We start from the raw sequence: 21,805 nt of genomic DNA, 5'->3' as shown, positions 1-21,805 counted from the left end.
GTAAGAAGGCCGCTCACCACAGGAACTTCCAGTTTGCTTGGCTGAGCAGAATGCAGGCAGCTCTCTGTGAAGAGCCGGAAGGCACCGCTGCTCCCTGTACACGCTGTTCCTAACTTCCTGGGATTCTGCAGCTACTCGACTAACGCGAGGGTTTGTACAGCGCTCATTAGGAGAAGCGGCTGTGCTTTCAACAGCTAAATTAAAGCTGTCAAGTGCTGCGTGGCTGAGAAGCTGTGATTTACAGGACACTGCTCAGGATTGACTTTTTTGTTATTAAAAAAAAAAAAGAAAGACACCAGCACTTCTGGCTCCTCAGAAGCAGGTAAGTTCACACAGCAATCAATGAGGGCCTTTAAAGGCACCCAAGCCACTAACAGCAACTTACCACAATGCTTCATTACTATTCCTGCTCCCTTTCTAGAGTAGGAATTTTCTCTCTGTTACACTTTGCCCTGCCAGGCTGTATGATATCACTCATGCCAGCCCCACACAAACGTTAGGCAGCGCCTGAGGCTCGCCACAGTCTGCACTTGGGAAGGACAGACCGTATGTTGGGTGTCCCCTTCACTCCAAGAGTCATACCTCACAACGGGGTCTGTCTCCCCTCCCCTCTGTGTCAGACAGACAGGGTACTTACTTTCTTTGGCAAAGCCAGCGCCTTAACACGCTCTAAAATACCAACAGAAACCTTGACAATCCTTACATTGTGACTACAGCCATGCTGGCTTCTGGGAATGCAAAATTTCATGGTCCGTTCTGCTACATATATATATATATATATATATGTACACACACCACAGTAAAAACTCAAAATAATTAAATGGGTCATTTTTTATTCTAAGTTTTTCCTGCCATTTGCTTCCATAACTGAGAACAAGAGAAGCTGACCTGAGCAAAGCCAACTAAAATTAAGCACACGTCAAAAGGGCCCGAAATTCCAGCTGTCTTACAGTCAGGAGCTGCACTCATACATACAGGTCTATTTTCCTTTAAAAGCAACACAGTGGAAAAAGTTAAATAAACTTCACCTTGTAGACTTAATTCCGTGGCTCGTTTAAGGTCATCATCCTCTTTTTGTTCTCGTGCCTCCTGATGGGAAGAGAACAAAACTTAGCTCATTGAGACAGTTCACTGTTTAAAATTCTCGTGGTGCTCTTTTTCCATTGAAACTGTGCTGCTCTGGTTTCTACAACAAACCTGACATTGTAAATTAAAGGTTCCATGCGAAGAAATGTTTGCAACCAGCGAGAGTCCAATGTTCTCATCCAACAGAACCTGGGACAAACCTTCATTAAGGCTTGTCAAAGCTCCTGAAGCTTGGTATGCAGCAGAGCAAGCCCCTAGTAACACCAAACGCTTTCAGTGGATCATTAATTTGAAAAGCATCTGAATGAATTTGCAACCCTTCGCTAAGGAAAGCTGTCACTTACACACAAAGCTCCACACACTGGAGCAAAATCTAGATTTCTGCCCAAAGCCAACCATAGACAGGGTTGTTAAACTTGGACAGATTTTATTGTCTCTACCTTCCAGACGATAACGTTCTGTGGAACAGGTGTAATTCACAAAGGCAGGATGCAAAAAAAAAAAGTCTGTCAACAAACCCTTCCAATTTTTTGGATATGATCATGCTCCTGTTCCTCCCAGCACTCCTGAAAGCTCAGAGCTACAGCAAGCTACAGTAAGGCTTACTGTGCTGGCTTCTTAATTCAGTTCTTGAATGCTTTCTGAGCACCTGAATGCAAAGCCCTAACTACATATTTCAAACTAAGATAACCACATTTTCATGCCTGAATCATTAGAGTAGCAGATTTTCACCGCAGAATTGTAACGGAGCAACACTCAAAGGCAGTTTTACATTATTAACATGAGGCCTTTTATCGCATTTGAGGATCTTCATTGAACTACTCAGTGTTACTGAATCAAAGCTACATCTGGCACGGAACATACCAACAAGCACCTCATAATGAGGGATGGGAGAGAAAACCCAAGAGCCATGAAAACATCAGGACTTCAAAAGGAAAATCATGACAGCTTTAAATAGATACCCTTGTCTGCTCTCTATTAATACTGAAGACAGACCTGGCAAAGTGTTTCCTTCTTACTCAGGGGCAGTTAAACTTGTAGAAATCAGTTACAGGTCTTGTAAATCAAGTGGATTGTTGGCATACAATCTGAGATTCCATTTTTTTTTCCAACTCCTCTTTAAAGGACTGCTTTTAAACTGAATTATTTGATAGCCTTTTTCTAACTTACCAACAGGAAAGCATCATGTCATCATCCTGCTCCTGTACCCTTTGCTATGCATCTCCTACCAACACTCAGCAGAAACAAGGCACCAAATGAGACAGATCTTTAACCTGTCCTGGTATGGCCACCCCCAGCTTTTGCTTTGAAATCCGTTTCTTTCACTTTCATTCTTGGCAGGATATACTGCAAGGCCTTCAGGCAACTGCCAGGGAAGCCAGGGGTGAGCTTGTCAGCGTTACGGGAGATCTAGTGAGACTTTAGTTTATTGTTATGTATATATAATGTTACAGCTCTGTGTACAAATACACATGGAGAACTTGAAGAAATCTGTATGTTTGTGACATGGTATGGTTCCCAAAGTACATACAAAACTATGCCTAAATCTACCCAGTGCTGGGAGTGGAGCTAGAACATCGGCTTCTCTCAAAAATGGAGCAGAACTCCCTTTCAGTTACTGTGAGAACATAAGGTTTTCTTCAGCCATCAGCTTTCCAGTGCTGGAGAAAGTAACTCAGGGGAGCAAATTATTTCTTACTTGCTCTTGAAGGCTTTGAGCCAGCGCTTGCTGAAGTTCTTGTTCTTCCCTCTCTCTCTCCATATCGTACTGCTGCAGCCAGTCAACCTCTCCCTGGGAGCCTTCCGGAGTTTTATTTTCCTTATTCTCATCAAAATCTTTAGTTATCTCAGTGAAATTGGCAGGACCTGAAGGATCGGAAAGTACAGTTATGCTTTTCTGGGTCTCTGTTTGTAAGCACAATCCTTGCAGCACAGTGACATCTATTGACAAAGGAGATCTCAGCCATAAAAAAATAACAAAAACAACACAAGTGCCAAAAGTTTCAAAAAGCTCCAAAAAGGGGAGTCTTGTAATTTTAAGAGGTGTGAGATGAATCATTTGATTAATCCCTGAACCGGTCCCCTTCTTTTATGCTTACTCAAACAGCAACTTCCACTAAAAGGAAGATGTCACACACCACTAGGTTCCTGCAGCCACAAAGCTGACACTTCAATTTCTCTAGAAGTAACCAAAGATTTAAAAAAAAAAGTTTGCATTGCATATTTTACCTTAGAGTTCTACAAGCAAAGCTACAATTTAAGTGTAATCATGCGTATGAGAGAGGGAAGCACAAATCTCAAGCACCGTTTCAATTTGTCAGCTTTTACTTCAGGTAAGTTCAACCTTGTGAACACTGCCTCCATCTTTGAAAGTGCAAAGAGATTAAAACTTCGCAATTGAACTTCAAAGCAAACAGTATGTCAGAAGTCAGGTTTTTGGCTTTATTTTCTGTTTTTGCAAAACTTCTGGAATGAACACTCATCCAACCACTGCACACATCTCATCTAGACGCAAGACACTTTCATTCTCCCCTTTGCTTGCAGCTGAAGAAGTTAGGACCTGATCCAACAGCCGTCGTGCAGCAACACGTGAAACTTTAAGAGTTCTGCCCTATGCAGACTTCAACATCTGCTCATTAGTTATTGGCAAGGATTACACAAGGCAGAGTCTCAGTAGCTACGACCTCTTAAATGTAAGACCACTAGAACCAAAACTATAATCCATCAGTCTAATCCTCTTAAAATGAATAACAAAACAGAATTTATTACATGATCTTTGAAGATTTCTACTGTAAGAAACGCTCGATTTTATTTGAGGATCTTGTAGCAGAAAAGACATCTGTCCTATTTAAACTTGCCAGGGTCTTACCTGCTATCTTTTTTGAAAGCACCACAAATAATTCAATGTTTACCAAAAAAAAGATTACTAGTGATAACAAAAATTGGACCAAGTTAAATCTTTAATGTTTCGAATCACTTTGTTTAATAAAGCAAGGCATCCTTTGCCTTTAGGCTTCCTTTAAACAGAGCACAGGGCTGTGAACTCATTAGGTGTTACATTCAGCTGCCTAACTGGTAACTCAAAACACACAGAGACATCTCATTTGAGTGCCAAACCACATGGTTTGACTAGCACTTGTGTTTTTGGCCATACACAAATACAGAAAGCTGAACACAACGCCGTGTTTAACTGAATTCTTAATCAGAAAATACAGACGTGTCTATTAAACAAAAACTTTCCGCTTAAATGTCACAGCCTTCAAATAATTACACTATGCTTTTCAAGGAAAGCCTAAAGAGACATTCCTGCTGGCACACTCTCACAGTTGCCTTTCACAACCATAAGTAACAAAGTACGTGAAGTCGAGCCCAAGCGATGCTGATCACACATCTGGTTTTCTTAGAGTCCAACATGAAAGTTGTCAAGAATTGTCCAGTGAAACAAGCTTGATTTTCTGTAACATAGTATTTTTGTTAATACCTAACCTCCTCGCTCTGAGAGGAGAAGGAAAGGATGTTGTTTCCCTGTTTTTTCCAGGCTAGTGGAATTAAACATTTACATGAAAGCACGTAGCATGTGTGCACTTAAATCCCCTTCAGCCAAGTGAGATACACAGTTCCCCACGAGGAGATCAAAGAGTCGCCCTATACTTAACCATGTTTCTGGGTCAGAGGCCACGATTTGCATGCTCAGTCTCTTAGGCTCACTACTCTCACTTAGAGCATGAGAAAAGAAAAAATAGAGATGGAGTTAAATTCGTTAGCAACTAGTGAAAAAAAAACAACTGCATTAATAAAAGCATTCTAGTCTCACACAATGCAGACATCACTCTTACACCTCAGCAATCTGAACGCTGCTACCACACTGCCCAGGCTGTGGCAGCTGCAGAGATGTAACCACTCACTGATTAGAGAGGATTAAGGCCCAGACACTGCCAAATCTTCATAATTTGAATTGTCTGGTATGGCAGCGAGTGAAAGCGTGCAGTAATCAGGAGAGGAAAAGATGGCAATGAACTCTGAAGACAACCTACCTTTATCACAGCGGTGACAGCCGTGTAAGAAAACACATTTTCCCATTCTAATGAATTACGAGCTTTGGACACTGGGAAACTGTGAGAAAACTCTGAGAAATTCAGACAGCTTCAGCAGTACACTTGCATCCGGCTTCTGCCCTCAAATATTACCAACCTGCTGCTATCAGTAATTCGCTTTAGTTCATCACAGCACAATTAAGGCGCATACTTTGCCTTACCTGATTCTAATGGTGCTTTGGGTTTCTCTGTCTCCATAGTTTCCAGGTTTTCGGGCAATTCCTGAATTTCATCATCTCCAAAACCAGTGTCCGGGCTGCTCGTGGGCTTATCCTCGTCGTGGCTCAGAGACAGAGAAGCTTCCCTTTTGCTAATCTCTAAGACAGCTGCTAGCAGCTCATCTTCGCTCATCCCATCAAAACCAGCATTGCCCAGCTCAGGTTTATCGCCCTCCATTTTACTTCTTTTTGAACACTAGAGATGAACAGAGTTATGATGAAATACTTGAATGAACAGGTATATAACACCAGCTTTACATTTCTGTATAAATTTATTCTTATTAACCCCGGGATGTGGGAATTTGGCTCTGTCAAGATTAAACAGGCAGTTCTATGAGTCACAATGGAGACACAACCTTTCTAGGTACGTTCACTCCAAGGAACAATATTTAAATATCAACTACAACCAGCTTTTACAGGCCCTGTGGATTAACATAGACAAGGCAACCCCTCCTCTCTCCTTCAACACATGTTCCACCTTTGGGTGCTGAAGAATCTGCAAGCCTCTGACAAGTCAATGCTAAAACACTGAGGGCACAAGTAGCAAAACTGCAAGTTTATTAACAGAGCAGGTTGAAGCAGCACCTGAATGGAACTTGAAGAAAGGATGGAAGAACAGGAACTGAAATCAGGCTGCTATGAAGAGGAATTCAAATTAGGTCTGGCAGCGCAGACTTGCCATAAGAAATCATGGGGAGTGAGGGACAACACAGTGCTCAGCAAGACAAGAAAAGAGTTAATCAGGAAAAGTGGGGAAACATTCTTTCTCAAGGAGAACAAAATGGCTTTAAATTGGAAGAAAGGAAAAAACCCTTGATCTGAGTTTTTTCCATTATGCTATTATTTTTTTAGTTATTTTCCTAAAACTGACGCTCATCAACTCCAAAACCATACTGATTTGTAACCAATGTAAGCATTTCCATCATCTTGATATCAACTGTATAATCACGAGGTTAACCTCTACGCCCACACAGTTAAACAATTACACTACTTACCATATTTCTGTGTGTATATATATTTGCATTTGTATATTACGAATCATGTTTTTTTTTTAATTATTATTTATGAATTCATCCAGGTCTTACTCCAAACTGCATTTGGATGCAACTCAGAACTTAGTTAAAATGAACAAGAATCCACCTTACTGCTGCTTTTTACTTACATACAATAAGCTTTTGATGACTAAGACTGGTTTTATAGAGTAAACTCTTCGCATTAAAACTGGCTTATCAAACAAGATTAGCAAATGAATTACCCAATTGAATCGCTTGTTTGAGTCATCACGGCCTTCAAGAATCAGAACAGACAAATGTAAGTCCTTTTCCTCCCATTTTATTCATGCACTGAATAGGAAAATCAGAGTACCTGCACTTCTAAGCTTTCTGATTCCTCTCTGCACCTGTAGACTACTACCGTCAAAACTGGTTTAGCTCTTCAAGCAAACTCTGGCTCCAGGGACTCTGCCAACAGCCACCACTAATTCAGTGACTGGATTTTAAAGACTTGGCAGCAACAGCGCATTATTTGAACACAACTTTTCCATTAGAAATTATTTGCATAGATTTTAAGCGGCTTAGGCTCTAACTCAGCCTGCGTTAAAAAAAAATGTATTTGAAAAGTACTTAAAAAAAAAAAATACTACTTCACCTGCAGAGGCAGAAATGACAGCTTTGCCCTCGTTAGCGAGGTAACTAGTATTTGCACCTAGAGCCCAATGTCATGTATCCCAGCTGTTCTCCCATGTGGCAGGACTGCTTTCGTGCAGCGCCACGCATGGGATACACGAGTCCCTAACACAGCTGCAATGAGAAGCATCCTGATAGAAGCTCTGCAGTAGCAGCAATGCCACGCCAAGAACCAGGACCGGGTCCTCCCAGGACAACGTGGTTAATGACTGCAGATGGCTGCTCAGGTCTGCAGCAGGGAGTGCCCAAGGCACACAGCAGCAAAAAGTTGCTTATGTGGAATCATCTCCACCACTGTCTCTTTCCCACAACAGGCTGGAAAGCCTCCCATTAATTTGTTATTCAAATTAATAGGCTTTATTCCCACAATCTTTGCACGCACAGGGTTGCTGTGATGGAGACTACCTGCACTTCCTCACAAACAAAATTTGAGGAAGAATCATTTAAGGCAGTTTGGAAGAGGTTCTCTTTGCAGAACGAGCACTTCAAAGAGAAGCCAGTTTAATTTCCCCACCCACAGCCACCCCAGATGTGCGATGCAAGACAGCGGTTGCTCATTCTGCTCCTGAGAGCAAGCTTTTTTCTGCTTTCTCCCAAAGCAATCCATTCCATCACTTAATAACCTGAATATCAGGAAGTTTTCCCTAAAGTATAATCTAGAAATTACTGTCTGCAATTTGAGTCTATTGCTTCCATTCACTGAGGCCAAGAAAAACAGCCCAAGTGCTTCCATTCATTGCCTTCCCTTCCTTGAAGATATGCATCCTGTTTAGGTTTTTCCTTCCACTAAAGGACCCAAGTTCACTCAACCACTCTTTCCCCAGAAATCTTCCTTTCCAAACGTCTGACCATTCATGTTTCTCTCCACTTGCTCCTCTCCAATTAATCTCTAGCTCTTTTCAAATCCGGAGCCCAGTCCTAGATCCAGCACTCCAGCTAAAGCTCAATGCTGAGGAAGAAATGAAGGCCGATTTCACTCACCCTGCAGGCTATGCCTCCCTTCTATATTTACCTTTTCAGTCAGCCTGACATTGTGACTGACTGTTGCCCCTGACTCCTTTCTGAAGGCCCACTGCTTTCCCAGCTGTTCCCAACCTGCATTTACAGTCAGCCAGCCCTGCTAACATTAGTGCCTTTAGCCTGCTCCTACTGCAAGCTACCTCTCCTATTTTTAGGCAATTTCTCAGATTTGTCAAGATCACTCTAACTGTACTTCTGAGCTTCAGCACACTTGCAGTCCTTCCCAGCTCTGTCTTCTGGAAGATCAATACTCGTTATTTTATCATTTATTAAATATCACATGGATCGATGAAAAACAGCCGGTATCCATCTCTTGGCATGTTTTTATTCAGCCAGGTTTACGTTTGTCCTTTCACGTCGTAATCAAGACCTGCTTGCTTAAAATAACCCTACAAAGCTTCAGAGAACTTGAGATGCATTTGTTCTAGGTCAGCAATCCTTTAATAGAAGATTATAATAGAATGGTACTTCAAGATAATCCGCCAAGTTTCTGGGTTGCCCTTCTCGCTCACCATTCTTTCCCAGACAACTCATCTACCTGCTAATATGCTGCCCTGGCAGAGGCAAAAATATCTTAACAACACTAACTCAAGTCACAATGAAAACCTCAAAGACAATTTGAAGTTAATTATACTGTTACACCAAAGAGTTAAATCTCTGAACCTCCAGCCTGAGATCTTCAGTGTCCAAAAGGTTTTTAAAAAGCCATACTCCAAAGGAAACACAGATGAGATGCGCAAGAACTTCTCTCAACTGACTATTTTGTCTAGCCCAATTTGTACTAGCTCTAATTTAATCAAGGGCTTTGTTGCATAATTTTATTATTGACAGCCCATTACCTTTCTATATGGAGAAGTCATTAGTGAAAGCTGCCCACAGGACCAACAAAACTGCTAAGCAGCTGGTATACACAACCCCACAAGTTCAGTGCAGTTACAACACAATTACCTCTGTTCCCAGTGGGAACTCAAGACAACTGTACAGAGAGGTCAATTAGCTGGCATGGCAAAGCACTCCCTTTGAGCATCACAGCGCTAATTAGGAGAGAAAACATCTTACATCAATTTCATTATGCTAAGAAAAGGACAGGCAAGCCACAAGTACATAACGCCCCTATGCATACAGAAGTTTGTACTTTTTTTTTCTTCCCTTACCTTTTCTGGCTCTTCTTGCAGTTGTAGCTGATCTCTACTCTGTATGTTGCACAACCTCTGACTATTGGCAACAGAGCGTTTCAGGGGCTCGTCATCGCTGTCTGAATCCACATAGAGTGCTGCAGAGCTCTTTGACTTGAAAGAGTATTTTCTGTCAATAAAAAACAGAGCTAAAGAACTTTCTAGCATTGTACAAATCTGTCTCATCGTAACCATTAAAGAACTGCTACAGCAGACTTTCAGACTGTGGGGATGTACAATTTAGGGATCAAGCTGCAGCTGCTGAAAATAAAAATGTACTAACATAGCAGGCATTAAACAAACACTTCATAGTTTATTTACCCAGCAGCCTACTAAGTGTTGTTTCTCTTTTTTTTCTTTCACAAGACACTCGTTCCAAGGTGTAGCAGAATCACTAGAGAAGTTCACAAGCCCAGATTCTGCACTTTATCACGCAGCAATCCTGGACGGCATTCACTTGAGACAAGCCCACAGTAACATGCAGAACTCAGCAGAAACCAATTATTTGACTTCTGAAATTTATTAAGCTGGACACGAGACTTCTCACATTGATACTAGAATATAAAGCTGCAAGTCTGCACATTTGCTTTTGTTTTCCCATTTGCTCTTTCACTGGGATAAATCCTTGTTTCTTTAGAGCAGAAGACAAGAGACTGAGTCTGAGATATCTGCTCAGTTAGGAAATTTGGTCTATATACATTCCACAACATGAAACTCACCACTGCAATATCACATTTCCCACTGTGTCAAAAATTGGCCTTTCAAAATGGCCTATGAAGGCTATAATCATGCCCTCTCATCTTTACAAATAAGCTTAAGGAACCAACCACCTGTTCTCTAAACTCACTGCAGCACCACAAATAAAAACAGAAAAAAAAGAGACTGCAGAATTAGAAAACGTTGCTTTTTATATATGTGGCTTGCAACAAATAATGCAAGGCAGTTTAAAATACCCAGCACCGACAAATCATCTGTACAAATCAAATGCAATTCTCATTGAACCTTCCCCGTGAAAAAATTCCTCTTTGCTTGCTTACAAGTTTCCCAAAGGTTCTCAAGAGAAATGTTAACAGGATTGCATCAATTAGGCAAATGGTACCATTAGTATTTCTTATTCTTATTAGGTCATGAGCATTTCAGAACTTTAACTCACCTACAAGGCGTAGAAGTGCTTATAGTACAGGAATTCACCATTTGGGAGGCTTTCAGTGGACGGGAGCTATTAAAAAAGCAAAGTATTCATTGCAGCAGTTAGTCTTTTAAACAATATATGTTTACATGTCTGCTGCGCATGCAAATCCACTTTCAAAGAAGCAAGGAAAACACCATTACGTACTTGCTAATTGCTTGTATTTAGAGTAATAACTCCACGATGCCATAAATATAGAACAGTAGTTCAAAACCAGATGTAATCCTTAAAATTTGATTCACCTCTTAGTGATGCACCCTTAGGGACAAGCTCACAAATCAAAGGTGTTGGACTCCCACGTCAAGAGAACTCTTTCCTTCTTCCCTGATTCCCACCAACACTTGAGTTCCTGCTCCCAAACCACAGTCTCCCGCTGCTGTCTGGATGAGCTGGTTTTCTGGCACGTCCCACATCTCCATGTCTCCTCTACTACCTAGATGCTTCTAAGCAAATCTCCTGCTCCACTTGATCCTTTCATGGACTCCTTGAAGTCCATTGCTACCAGTACAACCATCTAACATATGGCTGCCAATGCAGAAACCTTTGCCACTGCTCTCCTCAAACCAGGGCTGCTTCTCCCCAGCTTCACCACCCTTTCACTGTCTGGGTTAATCAGAATGACTTCTGATTTCAATGACTGAAAAAAAAAATCATTGAAAAGCTATTTTAAATGTGTTTTAAAGTATGTCTGCATTGGTTGGCTTAAGCTTTTCATTACATTTAAGAGGTAAAGATTTCTACTCTTAAAACAAACTCTTGAGAAACCTACATGTAAATCTCAAACTCCACTAAGTATCCAGCACAAGAACACATGCTGTGCTGCTGAACACAGATACCAGGTGTATCCTATCTCACTACAGTTACAGTATGTCGGAAGGCAAGAACCCTAAGAGATCTAAGGGTTTTTTTTTCCTTATTCTGCCACATCTGTGTGACATCTGGCACATTTAATCTCTGCGTCTCAGGACAAGCAGCTGTACCAAAACAACTGCCACAGGGAAGAGTATTTTCAACACATGAAGTCCTCAGATATTCTAGTAGCATAGTAAAGACAATGAAAAATGAATGACAGCACGAGGTGTGCAAGTGGAAATTAGAAGGAAAAGGTATCATGTTATGCCTTCCAAGCAGAATTAAACATGCTGTGAACAAAGGGTAATCTAGATTTTGTACCAAGAGGCTAGATTAGATATCTCACACCTCAGGCTGCATAACGTTGGTGTTTCTTTATCCACACATCAGCAGATCTGACAACCTCCCTGCAGGCGCTTAACACGGCACAGGCCGAACCCAGGCTGTACACTTACACTGCAGAATGGGCACTCCAGCCCAGCGTCAGCGGCAGCCGAGTGCTTTCTGTACAGTGTGAAAGCAGGGTTAAGTATCTTGGAATAACCACTTGCTGCCCAACTTTATGATTGAGAGACAGTGCTACATTGAAGCTGTATCGTTTCAGATGAAGAATCAGGACCCTGGAAAATATGAGAGCGGTACAAATTGCAATGTTAACCTCAAGATAGAAGTCAGAAGAGCTATTAAAAATGCAAGTAGTTCTGTTTGCAAAAAGGGTATTCATGTGCTTTAAAACAGATCATCGCTTGGGAGAGAAAGAGAGAAGCATTATCTCTTTCTTATCTGGCAGGAGATGCATAATCACTCTCCCATCCACCTCCCAACTCTGCACAAGGTGCAGAACGCAGGCTGCCAAGAGGCTTCCTGCTTTGATCTGCACCACCTTGCTCCTCAGGCAGGCAGAAGCAAGCAGCTCTTATCAAACACATTATTCCTACGACACAGTGACAGGCAGAGGAAACAGAGTATTATTGTTATACACACCAGAATGATCATATATTACTTGTAGATATTTGACAGAGACAGAAGGAGCACATCGCTTCCCAAAGCTGAAGAGGAGCTCTGACCAGTGTACTCATTTTATCTGTCATAACACTTCTTTAGAAGAGCTTTTGATCAGAAAAGTATGAAGGGCCTGAAAAAGCCTCCTTGCACTGAGCCTTCTCCCTTATGCTGTACCTTGTACCAGCTATTTAGATCAGGCAGCTGTGTCATCACTTATGCTGTGCTAATACCCAAATATTTTGACAAAAGTTTTGCAGTGCTATCACAGTATGTAAGCTAGTTAAGAAAAAACACAAGCTATGCTTTTAGCAAAACATCAAGTTACCATGTTCCGTACGAGCATACATGTGGGACAAGGACAGTGGCCAGATGAAGGCATCCAACATTCTCTTTTAGCTTTACATCCCATGAGAAAACGATCCCTGCCACCAAGTAATGAACTAAATCCCACCACAGGGTCTGAAACTATTGAGCATGCCATTAACCCTTAAAGTGTTTGTGTTCTTCCTTGAAGCACCATGCTTACTGAGAGAGAAACCAGGGATCAGCACAGAAGAACAGACCAAAGCAAAACCTATGACTATAGGTTTTATATAGGTATAGATATATATATATAGGTCTATATGACTTCAGACAAGAACATCCCCAACTCACTCTTACCCATCAGGACAACTGGGCACTGAATATTAAGTGTACAGAATATATTCACTGTTCATATCTCCCTCCTGAGACTCCAATAAATGGGGAAAAGCAAAACTCAGACCTCCTTGTGTAGTGATGGAGGAAGGAAGAAGCGTAGCTAAGGGTACTCAGCATGTAGAAGGTTTTCAGAAGGAAACTGAAGAACAGTGAGAAGAAACTACAGCCTGCACGTGGATCTTCCTCACATACTGACCACCATACATGATGTCATCTCCATTATTACAGATTTAACCTATGAGGAACTTCTGCTTGCACTTTTGGAATATGTTTCCAGGAAAGAAAGGAACAGATGTCAACAATTACCTGGGAAGCCTATTGAATTTGTGTGTGACAACAGCAGACTTTCCATTGCACTTCTCACAGGAATACTCAATTTCCTCCGCCTGTGTTAAAACAGAACAAAGACTAGTGGAACAAAAGATGCATCAAACAGCTTTCAACAGAAAGGATATTTCTTTTGGCTGTCATAAAAGCTCCACAAGAGAGCAGTTACGCTAAAAGTCATATTAATCTTCAACATGCTCTAACAAGAGGACACCTGATAGCAGCACAGGTAGGAAAGCTTAGAATTTGACAACATATCCCACTAATGCAAGAACGATGAGCAATATTTTCCCTACACGTCTACTGCATAGACCACAGTTGAAACAAATAAGGTTTCAAAGAGAAAAGATCATCTTGCAAGTTTTCTCTGTTGTACACAGTTGTTCTTCTCCCCCTCCCAATAGCTTTTGTTTGAACCACAAAGTTCTCTGCCTCATTCAAAATCTTAGCTTTGCTCCTGAAAAGCCGTCCTCATCTAAGCTTGTCATAAACATGCTGCACCAATTTACACCAGTGCTCAAGCTGGTGAAGCATCCCAGCCCAGGGGGAGAAGTAGCAAACCCTAAGCAATTTATCTCAATCAGAAAGTCTCCCTTCTCTTGTTTGCACCTCAATTATTTCACCACAAAATGGGAGAATGTACTTAATTTCATAGCAGTACTGTAAGAATCTGTTAATTTACACGCAGCATTTTACAATAAAAACTCCTGTATACTCTGAAAGTCCAAACCTCAAAAGAGCGTAAAATTGTTTATTTCATGTTTATACATGTATATGAACTACGTACCCGAAAGAAGAGGTCAAGGGAATCCTGGATTGACCGAGATGGAAACAATTTCTTTCTTCGAGGAAGGTCAATGGAGAGGTCGTTAAACTGCTCCCGTTTGGTGACCGTTTCACCACACCTAAAAAAGAAATGTGCTTATGCAAGCCTGATCAAAATAAACTTGAAATTACCAACAATTTATATTTTTTAGGCTAAAGTAACTTCCCAGAAAATAGATGCATCTTGCTCTATTTTTACCCATATCAATGTTTCATGCTTATGATAAAGACGAAGCTGAGGATTTTAACTTTGATGCTTTAGTAGCTGAAGAAAAAAGAGAACTTGTGAAGGAGAAGGAACAAAAACCCTTGGACTGTGAAAACTGCTTGGCGAGGCCAAGTGATCGGGTACAGAAGGAGCCAAAGCTGGTTTACATCTCTTCCTGCAATAATCTGCAGAGACTGAAGAAAACATCGCTCCCCAGAAGCCCTTAGAATGAACAAAAAAACTTGGCTTCCTATTTTTTAAGGAGACACTGATTGGCTGAAACCCTCTTCCCTCTGTTCTCACATAGCTGACAGACAAAAAGAACAGCAGAGAAGCTTTCCTGTGGGTATGTAATGAAGCACTAAACGGTAAGAAACTATTTCAAGGCAGCCTGTAGCAGCAGGCAGCATGGTGTGAGGTTTAATTCAGAAAAAATCCCACCATACTGCCACTTAGTTCTAGTTACAGTGTGCAGATGAAGTCACAGAAAATGCAAGCTCTTCCTAACGAGCAAAGCTCTGAAGCATACTTACGTTTTACAGATGATAGAATGCTGAACCTCGAACTCTAAGTTACTGATAACCGGGCAAGTATAAACTTTGGTAGCTGAAAGATCATCAGAAGCCCGTCCAGGTGAGCTATCGTCATTAGGGACTGGTTCACTCTTCCAAGTTTTGTTCAGCTTTTCCATGTCCTCTTTCAGCTGGTCCAGACACTGGCTCAAGAACTCATGTGCATCCTAGAAACAGAGTAATCTCAACAAAATGATTTTCTAAAACTCCATTCGGAATCTCTCACACACGTGGATGAGAGAAATTACATTTCTGTCCATTACATTCAGCCATGCTAAGAAAGTTTTAATCTAGCAGAGGGCAGGCAATGGTCATCCCTCGATCAAAAGCTCAAATTGCTGCCAAATGGAAGCCTGCCAGGAGTTCAATGCAGTCCAAACAACAAACACAACTGGTTCTAGACTATATGACACTTACATTCTGCATATACCCAGAGAATCTCTCGGCAGTAGCTGAAATGGCACTTTTCACCTTCTTGAGCAACTCCTTCTTAACCTCAGGGCTGCTGACATCCTTTTTTGCAAGGAGATGGGCAAAACGTCTGCAGAAGTCAATGCAATGCAATGAGACACTGAGTGGCTGTCCAGGACTTCAGACAAATGCAATAAAAGACACAGCATTTTATTTTAAGGGTTTCTACAAGGTTTTCCCCTGTGATAAGCAGTGGGGGAGTTTTATATGAAAATATTTCAGAAAATGGAAAATAAATAACATGTTACATTTCAAGTATTTTGAATCCTAATTTGAGATCACCATTGGAACAGGACTCAAATGAAAATATCCAGACTCTTCTAAGGTAAAGAGAAGAGCCCTATAAAGCTCTATTAACTTATTTCTACAACAGGTTTTACAATAAGATAAAAACCAATGCTTTTTGAAAGCGCTTATCCTAATAGGAGACACACATTGTTTATTTTGGTGCCATTTCATGAATGATTGAGTTGAAATTTTATGGTCAAAAGTTCCCTTTTTTTCTTATGATTTTTTTTGTTATTGTATTGTTACACATGCTCTGCCCACCATTTGCCTTTAGATATACAAAGCACAAGCACATCATTGCAATGCAATCATATCTACAATTCTGAGTAGCATAGAAAGACTTCAAGAAGACACAGCAAAAATAGAAGAGACTCCAAAGAATACAAGATAACGAAATGGATACAGGAATGGTTCTGATGCTCTGAATCTTGTTAATCAGAGAAAAATAGGAGATACAATAGGACATACAACAAAAATCCTGAACAGCAGAGAGCACAGTGCAAATCCAAATGGCAGTTTATCTTCTTGGTAGACATACAACAGAATCTGAATGGCAAATGAATTCTAAATCTCAAAGAAAAAAGAGTATTTTACATATTACAGAAGCTTTTGGACTTTCTTGACATGAGGTTTGTGCGAACCCAGAGTTTGGCTGAATTTAGAAAAAGATTACATTTGCAGAACCCCAACACTTTTCTCATAGCTACTAGACTAAGCACGTCTTCCAAAAATTCATAAACCCTCATGCAGCAGGAAGTTGGTGACCAGCTTAAACCCTAGCTGATAATGGTTTAAGAAGTTATTCTGCATCTATAATGAGTTTTTTTTGCACACTTTAATCTACCACTAGAAATAAAGTAGAACATATAAAGAACTACCTAGCATTGTAATTCCTAATAGCCCACTTCCTAAGTAAAGCTCCAGAGCACAGACAAGTACATCTATGTACACACACATACATCACCCTCTCTACAAAGTTGCTTCGATACTAGGAAACTAGCTTCTCAGAAGTGAAAGAGAAAATATTCTTCTCAGACAGTGAATTTTACCTGATAAGCGCATTGAGCGGAATTTTCTTCCAAGGGATACCCTGCTTCAGCAAATCATTAGCAAAAGATTGGATTGAAAACAACGACTGTAGAATGGCATTCATATAGCAGGTGTTTCCTAAGTTAGAAAACCTGAAAAACAGAAAATTAAACATAGTATGTACATAAATGCATCAACATGCCCGCGTTAAACAGCACTGATATCATGTAGGACCATCCATCACCTCAGGTATCGCCCCCCCCCCCCCCCCAAAGTTCGGACTGGAGCTGTCCTTCTGCCCTTCACACTAAGCTGAAAAATCACAGGAGGCAATGTTAGTCAGCAAAGCATCCATGAGTTTCTACAATCAAAATATTAAGATGTGTGTATATGCACAAGATATAGAAGTGAATCATGGAAACGGTATGAAAGGAAAGTCAATTACCTAGTTATTGGACGTACAAAATTTTCAGGAAGTGAATTTAAGAATATATATTTTCCAAGCTAGGAAACGTGCTCCCTGTCTCAGTGTTCATTGATTTCAGGATTTTTTTTTCCCCCCATGAAACAATTATAACAAGAATGCGCACGTTCTAATGACAAAGGCATGCATGCTAGATAAAGAAAATTAAACCTACCCTTGTAATTGCTGCTGAGGATGGGTGGAAAGGGGCACTCGGGGTTTGTTCCACCCTGTGTAATCTTGATTAGATCTCATTTTTTTAACAGAAAGAGGGGCAGGTTGAGAAAGAAATCCCAGGCTCCTTTTGGCTGAAGTAGTCTGGCTGGATACAGTAGACCTAAAACCATAAAAGAATAAGTGTAAGATTTCTAATGCTCTGCCTTAAATAGTAACACTTCATGACACCACAACTGTGTCACCACAGAGGACAAGGACTAGCAAAGTCACAGGAGACAACTGGCATCTATCACAATGACAAAGATGTACAAAAAGGCAAAATTCTGTCCAGAATGCTCTCCTTAGTTAAATTTCCTTATATCTACAGGCATGTACGCAGTTTCATTTGAACCAGAGACACTTCAGGTATCATCTACGTCAGTCATTCACAGTGACTATAAGAGAGTGACCTTAGAAAGTCTATCTATTTAAAGCAGTACTGGAGTTGGTAGGTATTAGCAGAGCAATTGTAGACGCACTGAGCACTTGGGATTTTAAGCTACAGATATTTTATTCATAAAAGCTGTATACCACACGATAAACACACAGGAAACAGAAGATTCTAATTCTTGGGAAAGGACTGTCATTTACAGCTCTAGGTAGTGAATCAGCCCTACCTGTCCAGGGTGGAACTGCCAGTGGAGTACTCCTTTGATGAGGACCTACTGCCATAAAAGGATGATGACTGCAGCGGTAAAACACCTTTATAAAAAGAAACAGAGAGGAAAGTCACTTTGTTTCACATAGCTCAGATATTTCTATGATACACAAATGGTTTCAAAATTCGCAAAATACTATCCTCCAGATACATGAGAGAAAGTGTTAATGCAAGAATCTTAGAAGAACTAACACAAACATTGATAGTATGTACACAAAGAGACCCTGGATTTTTAATTGAATTTCGTACCATAATCACAGAATTGCAGGGGTAGGAAGGGACCTCTAGGTAGGCATCCAGATAGGTATTATCCCCATAGAAGGACACACCAGAATTCCCATTACATCCAAATTGTAACATATGACACTTAGAAGTAACTATCACTATTTAAAAGGCCTTAACTATCTGATAGACAATAAACACCATCTTTTGTTCAAATATACAAGATTCACAGTACAGAAAGCCCACTAATGATTTCCAATATAGCATTCTCAAATTCAACGTAAATATGCAGAGGTGAAAACAGTTTCTCATCCCTCTTCAAACTAAATTACTAAATTACTAAGCACTCAGGGCAAAATATGTCTGTTTCATTGTTCTAAAATCAACACGAGATGATTTTAGAATCAGAATTAGAGATAAGATCCCAAGATTCTAATGCCTCAGATGGTGCCACACAAAAAACACGTTCTCAAGAGTCAAAAAGAAAAACCATCTGTTATGGTGAATCACAGCATAATTTAGATATTCATTCATTACCCAACCGATTTCTGAGCTTAAAGTATTTGGAGCCATGCAACTTTCAAAAATATAGCCCTATGAAGGAAAGGAAGTTTGCAGTACTGTTACCTGAACTTACAGTCATACACAGACAGATTTCAGCTTTGACTATAATGCAAATCCAGTCTTCGTTCACAGAAATGTGCACCCTACTTGTTTTTCCTCTAGAAATAAATTTGTTCCCTCAGAGTTGCACTAAAAAAGGAACGCATTCAGCAATGTTCCCCATAAAAGCAAGACCTTCAATACATTCCTTTTTGTGGGGAAAGATTCCGTATGGAGAAGTAAAATCAACACAGTGGGGTGCTTACTAACTTAGGTACATTCTGTCCATATTACAATATTTCCTGTAAACCTTTGTCACACACACCAGTATCCAACAGAATTCTGGTACAAACAGAACTGAAATTCTGGCCCCAAAGAGCTTCCTCTCTAAATTCTGGGGTAGAGGTAGGGAAGTAAAAGCAACCAGTGCAGATTCTGAGTATAAAAATCCATCACACAATCTGTGCAGGCATTAATAGCACAGAAGAGTTCTGAAGATAAACAAGAGAGAGATTATTAAGAAATTATTAGGCATTTTTATAGGACACCCCTCCCAAAGGGAAGGGCAACTGGGAGCAAAGCGCGAAGCTGCTTGTTGAACTTTCAAACAGGGAGACACTCTAGCTGGCCTCAGCAGTCAAGTACAGGGGTCAGGGTCACACTAATCAGCAGTGAAAGATAAAGCAGAGTAGGCTGTGAAAGCAAAAGAAAGACACCTACGTCTTAGATATGGCTCTGTAGGAAGCAAGAATGTTGGTGGCACAAAGAAAGCAGATCAGGAAAACAACCTCTGAAACAACTTTCTAAGCTAACAACAACAGAGTAAAAAACAGGTATCATCTGGATTTACTTTTATTTTTACCTGACGTCCTATTTTCCTCCTCTTGCTTCAGTTTTAACTGTTTCTCTCTGCTACTGTTTAAGTATTTCCATGCTGGATCGCTCATGGCTATATTATTCCTGTAGATATACAAGAGTGCAAGTCAGAGATGTTACAGAAAAGACAGGATAGGCCTGGTTGACATTTACGACTTGTATTAAAGCATTTCTGTCAAGTAATAAAGGTGTTAGGACTAGTGAACAGGTAAGGTTTGCTCACAAGTTCAACCAATTACCTAAACAAGACTTTTTACTTAGGATTAAATGCAACTGCGCACACAGACCGTATTTTCCAAATAGCAATTTCTCTTTATGAATTTTGTCTTTAAAAAATGCAAAATAAGTTCAAGAAAAGAAAGCTATCTATAGCTATGCAGCTATACAGGGGACAATCCAGACTCAGCTTAAGAAGGTGGCACAAAATTTGCACAGCCTCCTGCAAATCAGCAGATAGCTCAGGTTCTATTTCCCTCGTTAACCCTGAATGCAAATCCCATTTCAAGCATTCAGTCTGTTCGGAAGTTGACTAGCAGCTGGCCTGTAGTATATTGCCAAGACAGGAAACACCCAAACACTCTTCTCAGAAAAAGAAGAACCTACCTTTACAAATGCACAAAGAGTTTAAATCAGGATGTATAAACAACAGTTACTTACGTTGAAGAATCGTTCTCTTTGGGATAATCTTCACTCATTTCTGAACTTGGAGGTTGTGCTCTTTTCCTCTTTTCACTAAGGACAGGAAAGAATTTGAAGTGGTCACTCTTTCAGAAAGGCAAGTAAACGATCCTCTTCCAATGGAAGAGCATTTCTCACTGCTTTCTATGTGTGTTTCACCCTTCTTCCGTAGTTTTCACTTTTATAACACGGCACGTAGAGAACACTTTGGCCTGCCCAGCTCCTAAGCTGTTCATAAAGCTGAACCACCAGCACGAGGTTGGAAAAGCACATTTGAACATCCTTGTCAAAGTAACAACAAAACCTGAGGAAGAAGCGTATGCTCTTCTCCCTTCTAGGTGAAGCATACTCAACTTGCAGTTCTCTAGAAACCTAAACTTTTACATCACATGCACAGTTAGAAAACTCTTACCGGTTCTCCAGCAAGCCCGTTCTGTGGGGGACTGATGACGTTGGAGACGCTGCAACATTCACCCTGTTGCTAGGTGCTCCGGTTCCGGCGGAGTTCTTAACGGATGCCCGAGCCGGGCTGCCCAGCACCTTGCGAAATGGATTTTCATCCTTACTTTCCACAGTCACCCTTTTGGGAGGAGCCTGCAAAAGCAAAATGGAGACGATAAAAACAGTGAAAAACACGACCGCCGCCATGAGCCTACACTAGCATTTACACCACTGCTCGACTTGCCACGGTGTAGTACCCAAAAGCAGAAAAGTGCCACTTGTGACAGAGCAAGAGTTTAACATTAATTAGACTTATCAAACTTTTGACTGTACTGACTGAAGTCATAAGCATGAAACTCCACAGCAGTAACAAATTTCTCATGTTTCAATGGTAAGTCAGTTGGGCTTTTGTCTTTTAAATCTCCTTTATGTGCTTTGAGATTAAAACACCCAAAGCACAGCTCCTGACCACCCTCAGATCAATCCTGGGTGGTATTAAAGGAAAAAAAAAAGCATAGAAAAACACAATTAAAACAGTGCCTTGACAGCCATGGGCCGATGCAACAAAATGAGCTAATAACTTGTTGACTAAGGAATGCGTGTCAATTTTACACTTGAAAACTAAACATGTCTAATCTTACCACTGTATACACAACCTTAAGAGTTTTTTACTGTGAGATTGCCTTTAAGCAACGTGTAAAATTTGTTTTGGGACAATGTCAAAAGATACTTGCCCTCAGGGCTATAAAGATATATTCACAGAGATTACAGTGTAAATTAAAGTTGGTAGATACACCATGGTGGGAGAAAAGGAAGAACTAAAGCCTTTTGAAGAAAAACCACTTCCAGGGAAAAGTCTGCAAAATATACACACGCACACACACACAAAAGCAGAATGGCACAAA

At 40.6% G+C, this 21,805-nt stretch overlaps 1 protein-coding gene across 1 annotated transcript in view; it reads right to left on the bottom strand.

Moving 5' to 3' along the window:
- The window catches only part of USP37 (ubiquitin specific peptidase 37), a 31,580-nt gene that overhangs the window by 4,934 nt on the left and 4,841 nt on the right, over positions 1 to 21,805 (bottom strand). The window contains exons 5-20 of the mRNA XM_021398684.1: positions 20,872 to 21,053; positions 20,439 to 20,513; positions 19,768 to 19,865; positions 18,040 to 18,124; positions 17,382 to 17,543; positions 16,764 to 16,895; positions 15,373 to 15,496; positions 14,917 to 15,122; positions 14,138 to 14,255; positions 13,330 to 13,409; positions 11,775 to 11,939; positions 10,432 to 10,497; positions 9,258 to 9,408; positions 5,342 to 5,594; positions 2,786 to 2,952; positions 1,029 to 1,089 (exon numbers count right to left, since the gene is read on the bottom strand). Of these exons, the coding sequence (XP_021254359.1) occupies positions 1,029 to 1,089; positions 2,786 to 2,952; positions 5,342 to 5,594; positions 9,258 to 9,408; positions 10,432 to 10,497; positions 11,775 to 11,939; positions 13,330 to 13,409; positions 14,138 to 14,255; positions 14,917 to 15,122; positions 15,373 to 15,496; positions 16,764 to 16,895; positions 17,382 to 17,543; positions 18,040 to 18,124; positions 19,768 to 19,865; positions 20,439 to 20,513; positions 20,872 to 21,053 (2,125 nt within the window). The remainder of the gene's footprint in view (positions 1 to 1,028; positions 1,090 to 2,785; positions 2,953 to 5,341; positions 5,595 to 9,257; positions 9,409 to 10,431; positions 10,498 to 11,774; positions 11,940 to 13,329; positions 13,410 to 14,137; positions 14,256 to 14,916; positions 15,123 to 15,372; positions 15,497 to 16,763; positions 16,896 to 17,381; positions 17,544 to 18,039; positions 18,125 to 19,767; positions 19,866 to 20,438; positions 20,514 to 20,871; positions 21,054 to 21,805) is intronic.

This window comes from Numida meleagris, chromosome 5, assembly GCF_002078875.1.
Source record: "Numida meleagris isolate 19003 breed g44 Domestic line chromosome 5, NumMel1.0, whole genome shotgun sequence".
In the NCBI taxonomy this organism is placed as follows: domain Eukaryota; kingdom Metazoa; phylum Chordata; class Aves; order Galliformes; family Numididae; genus Numida; species Numida meleagris.
The sequence above is the reverse complement of the archived record's forward strand: the minus strand, read 5'-3'. Positions and strand labels throughout refer to the sequence as shown.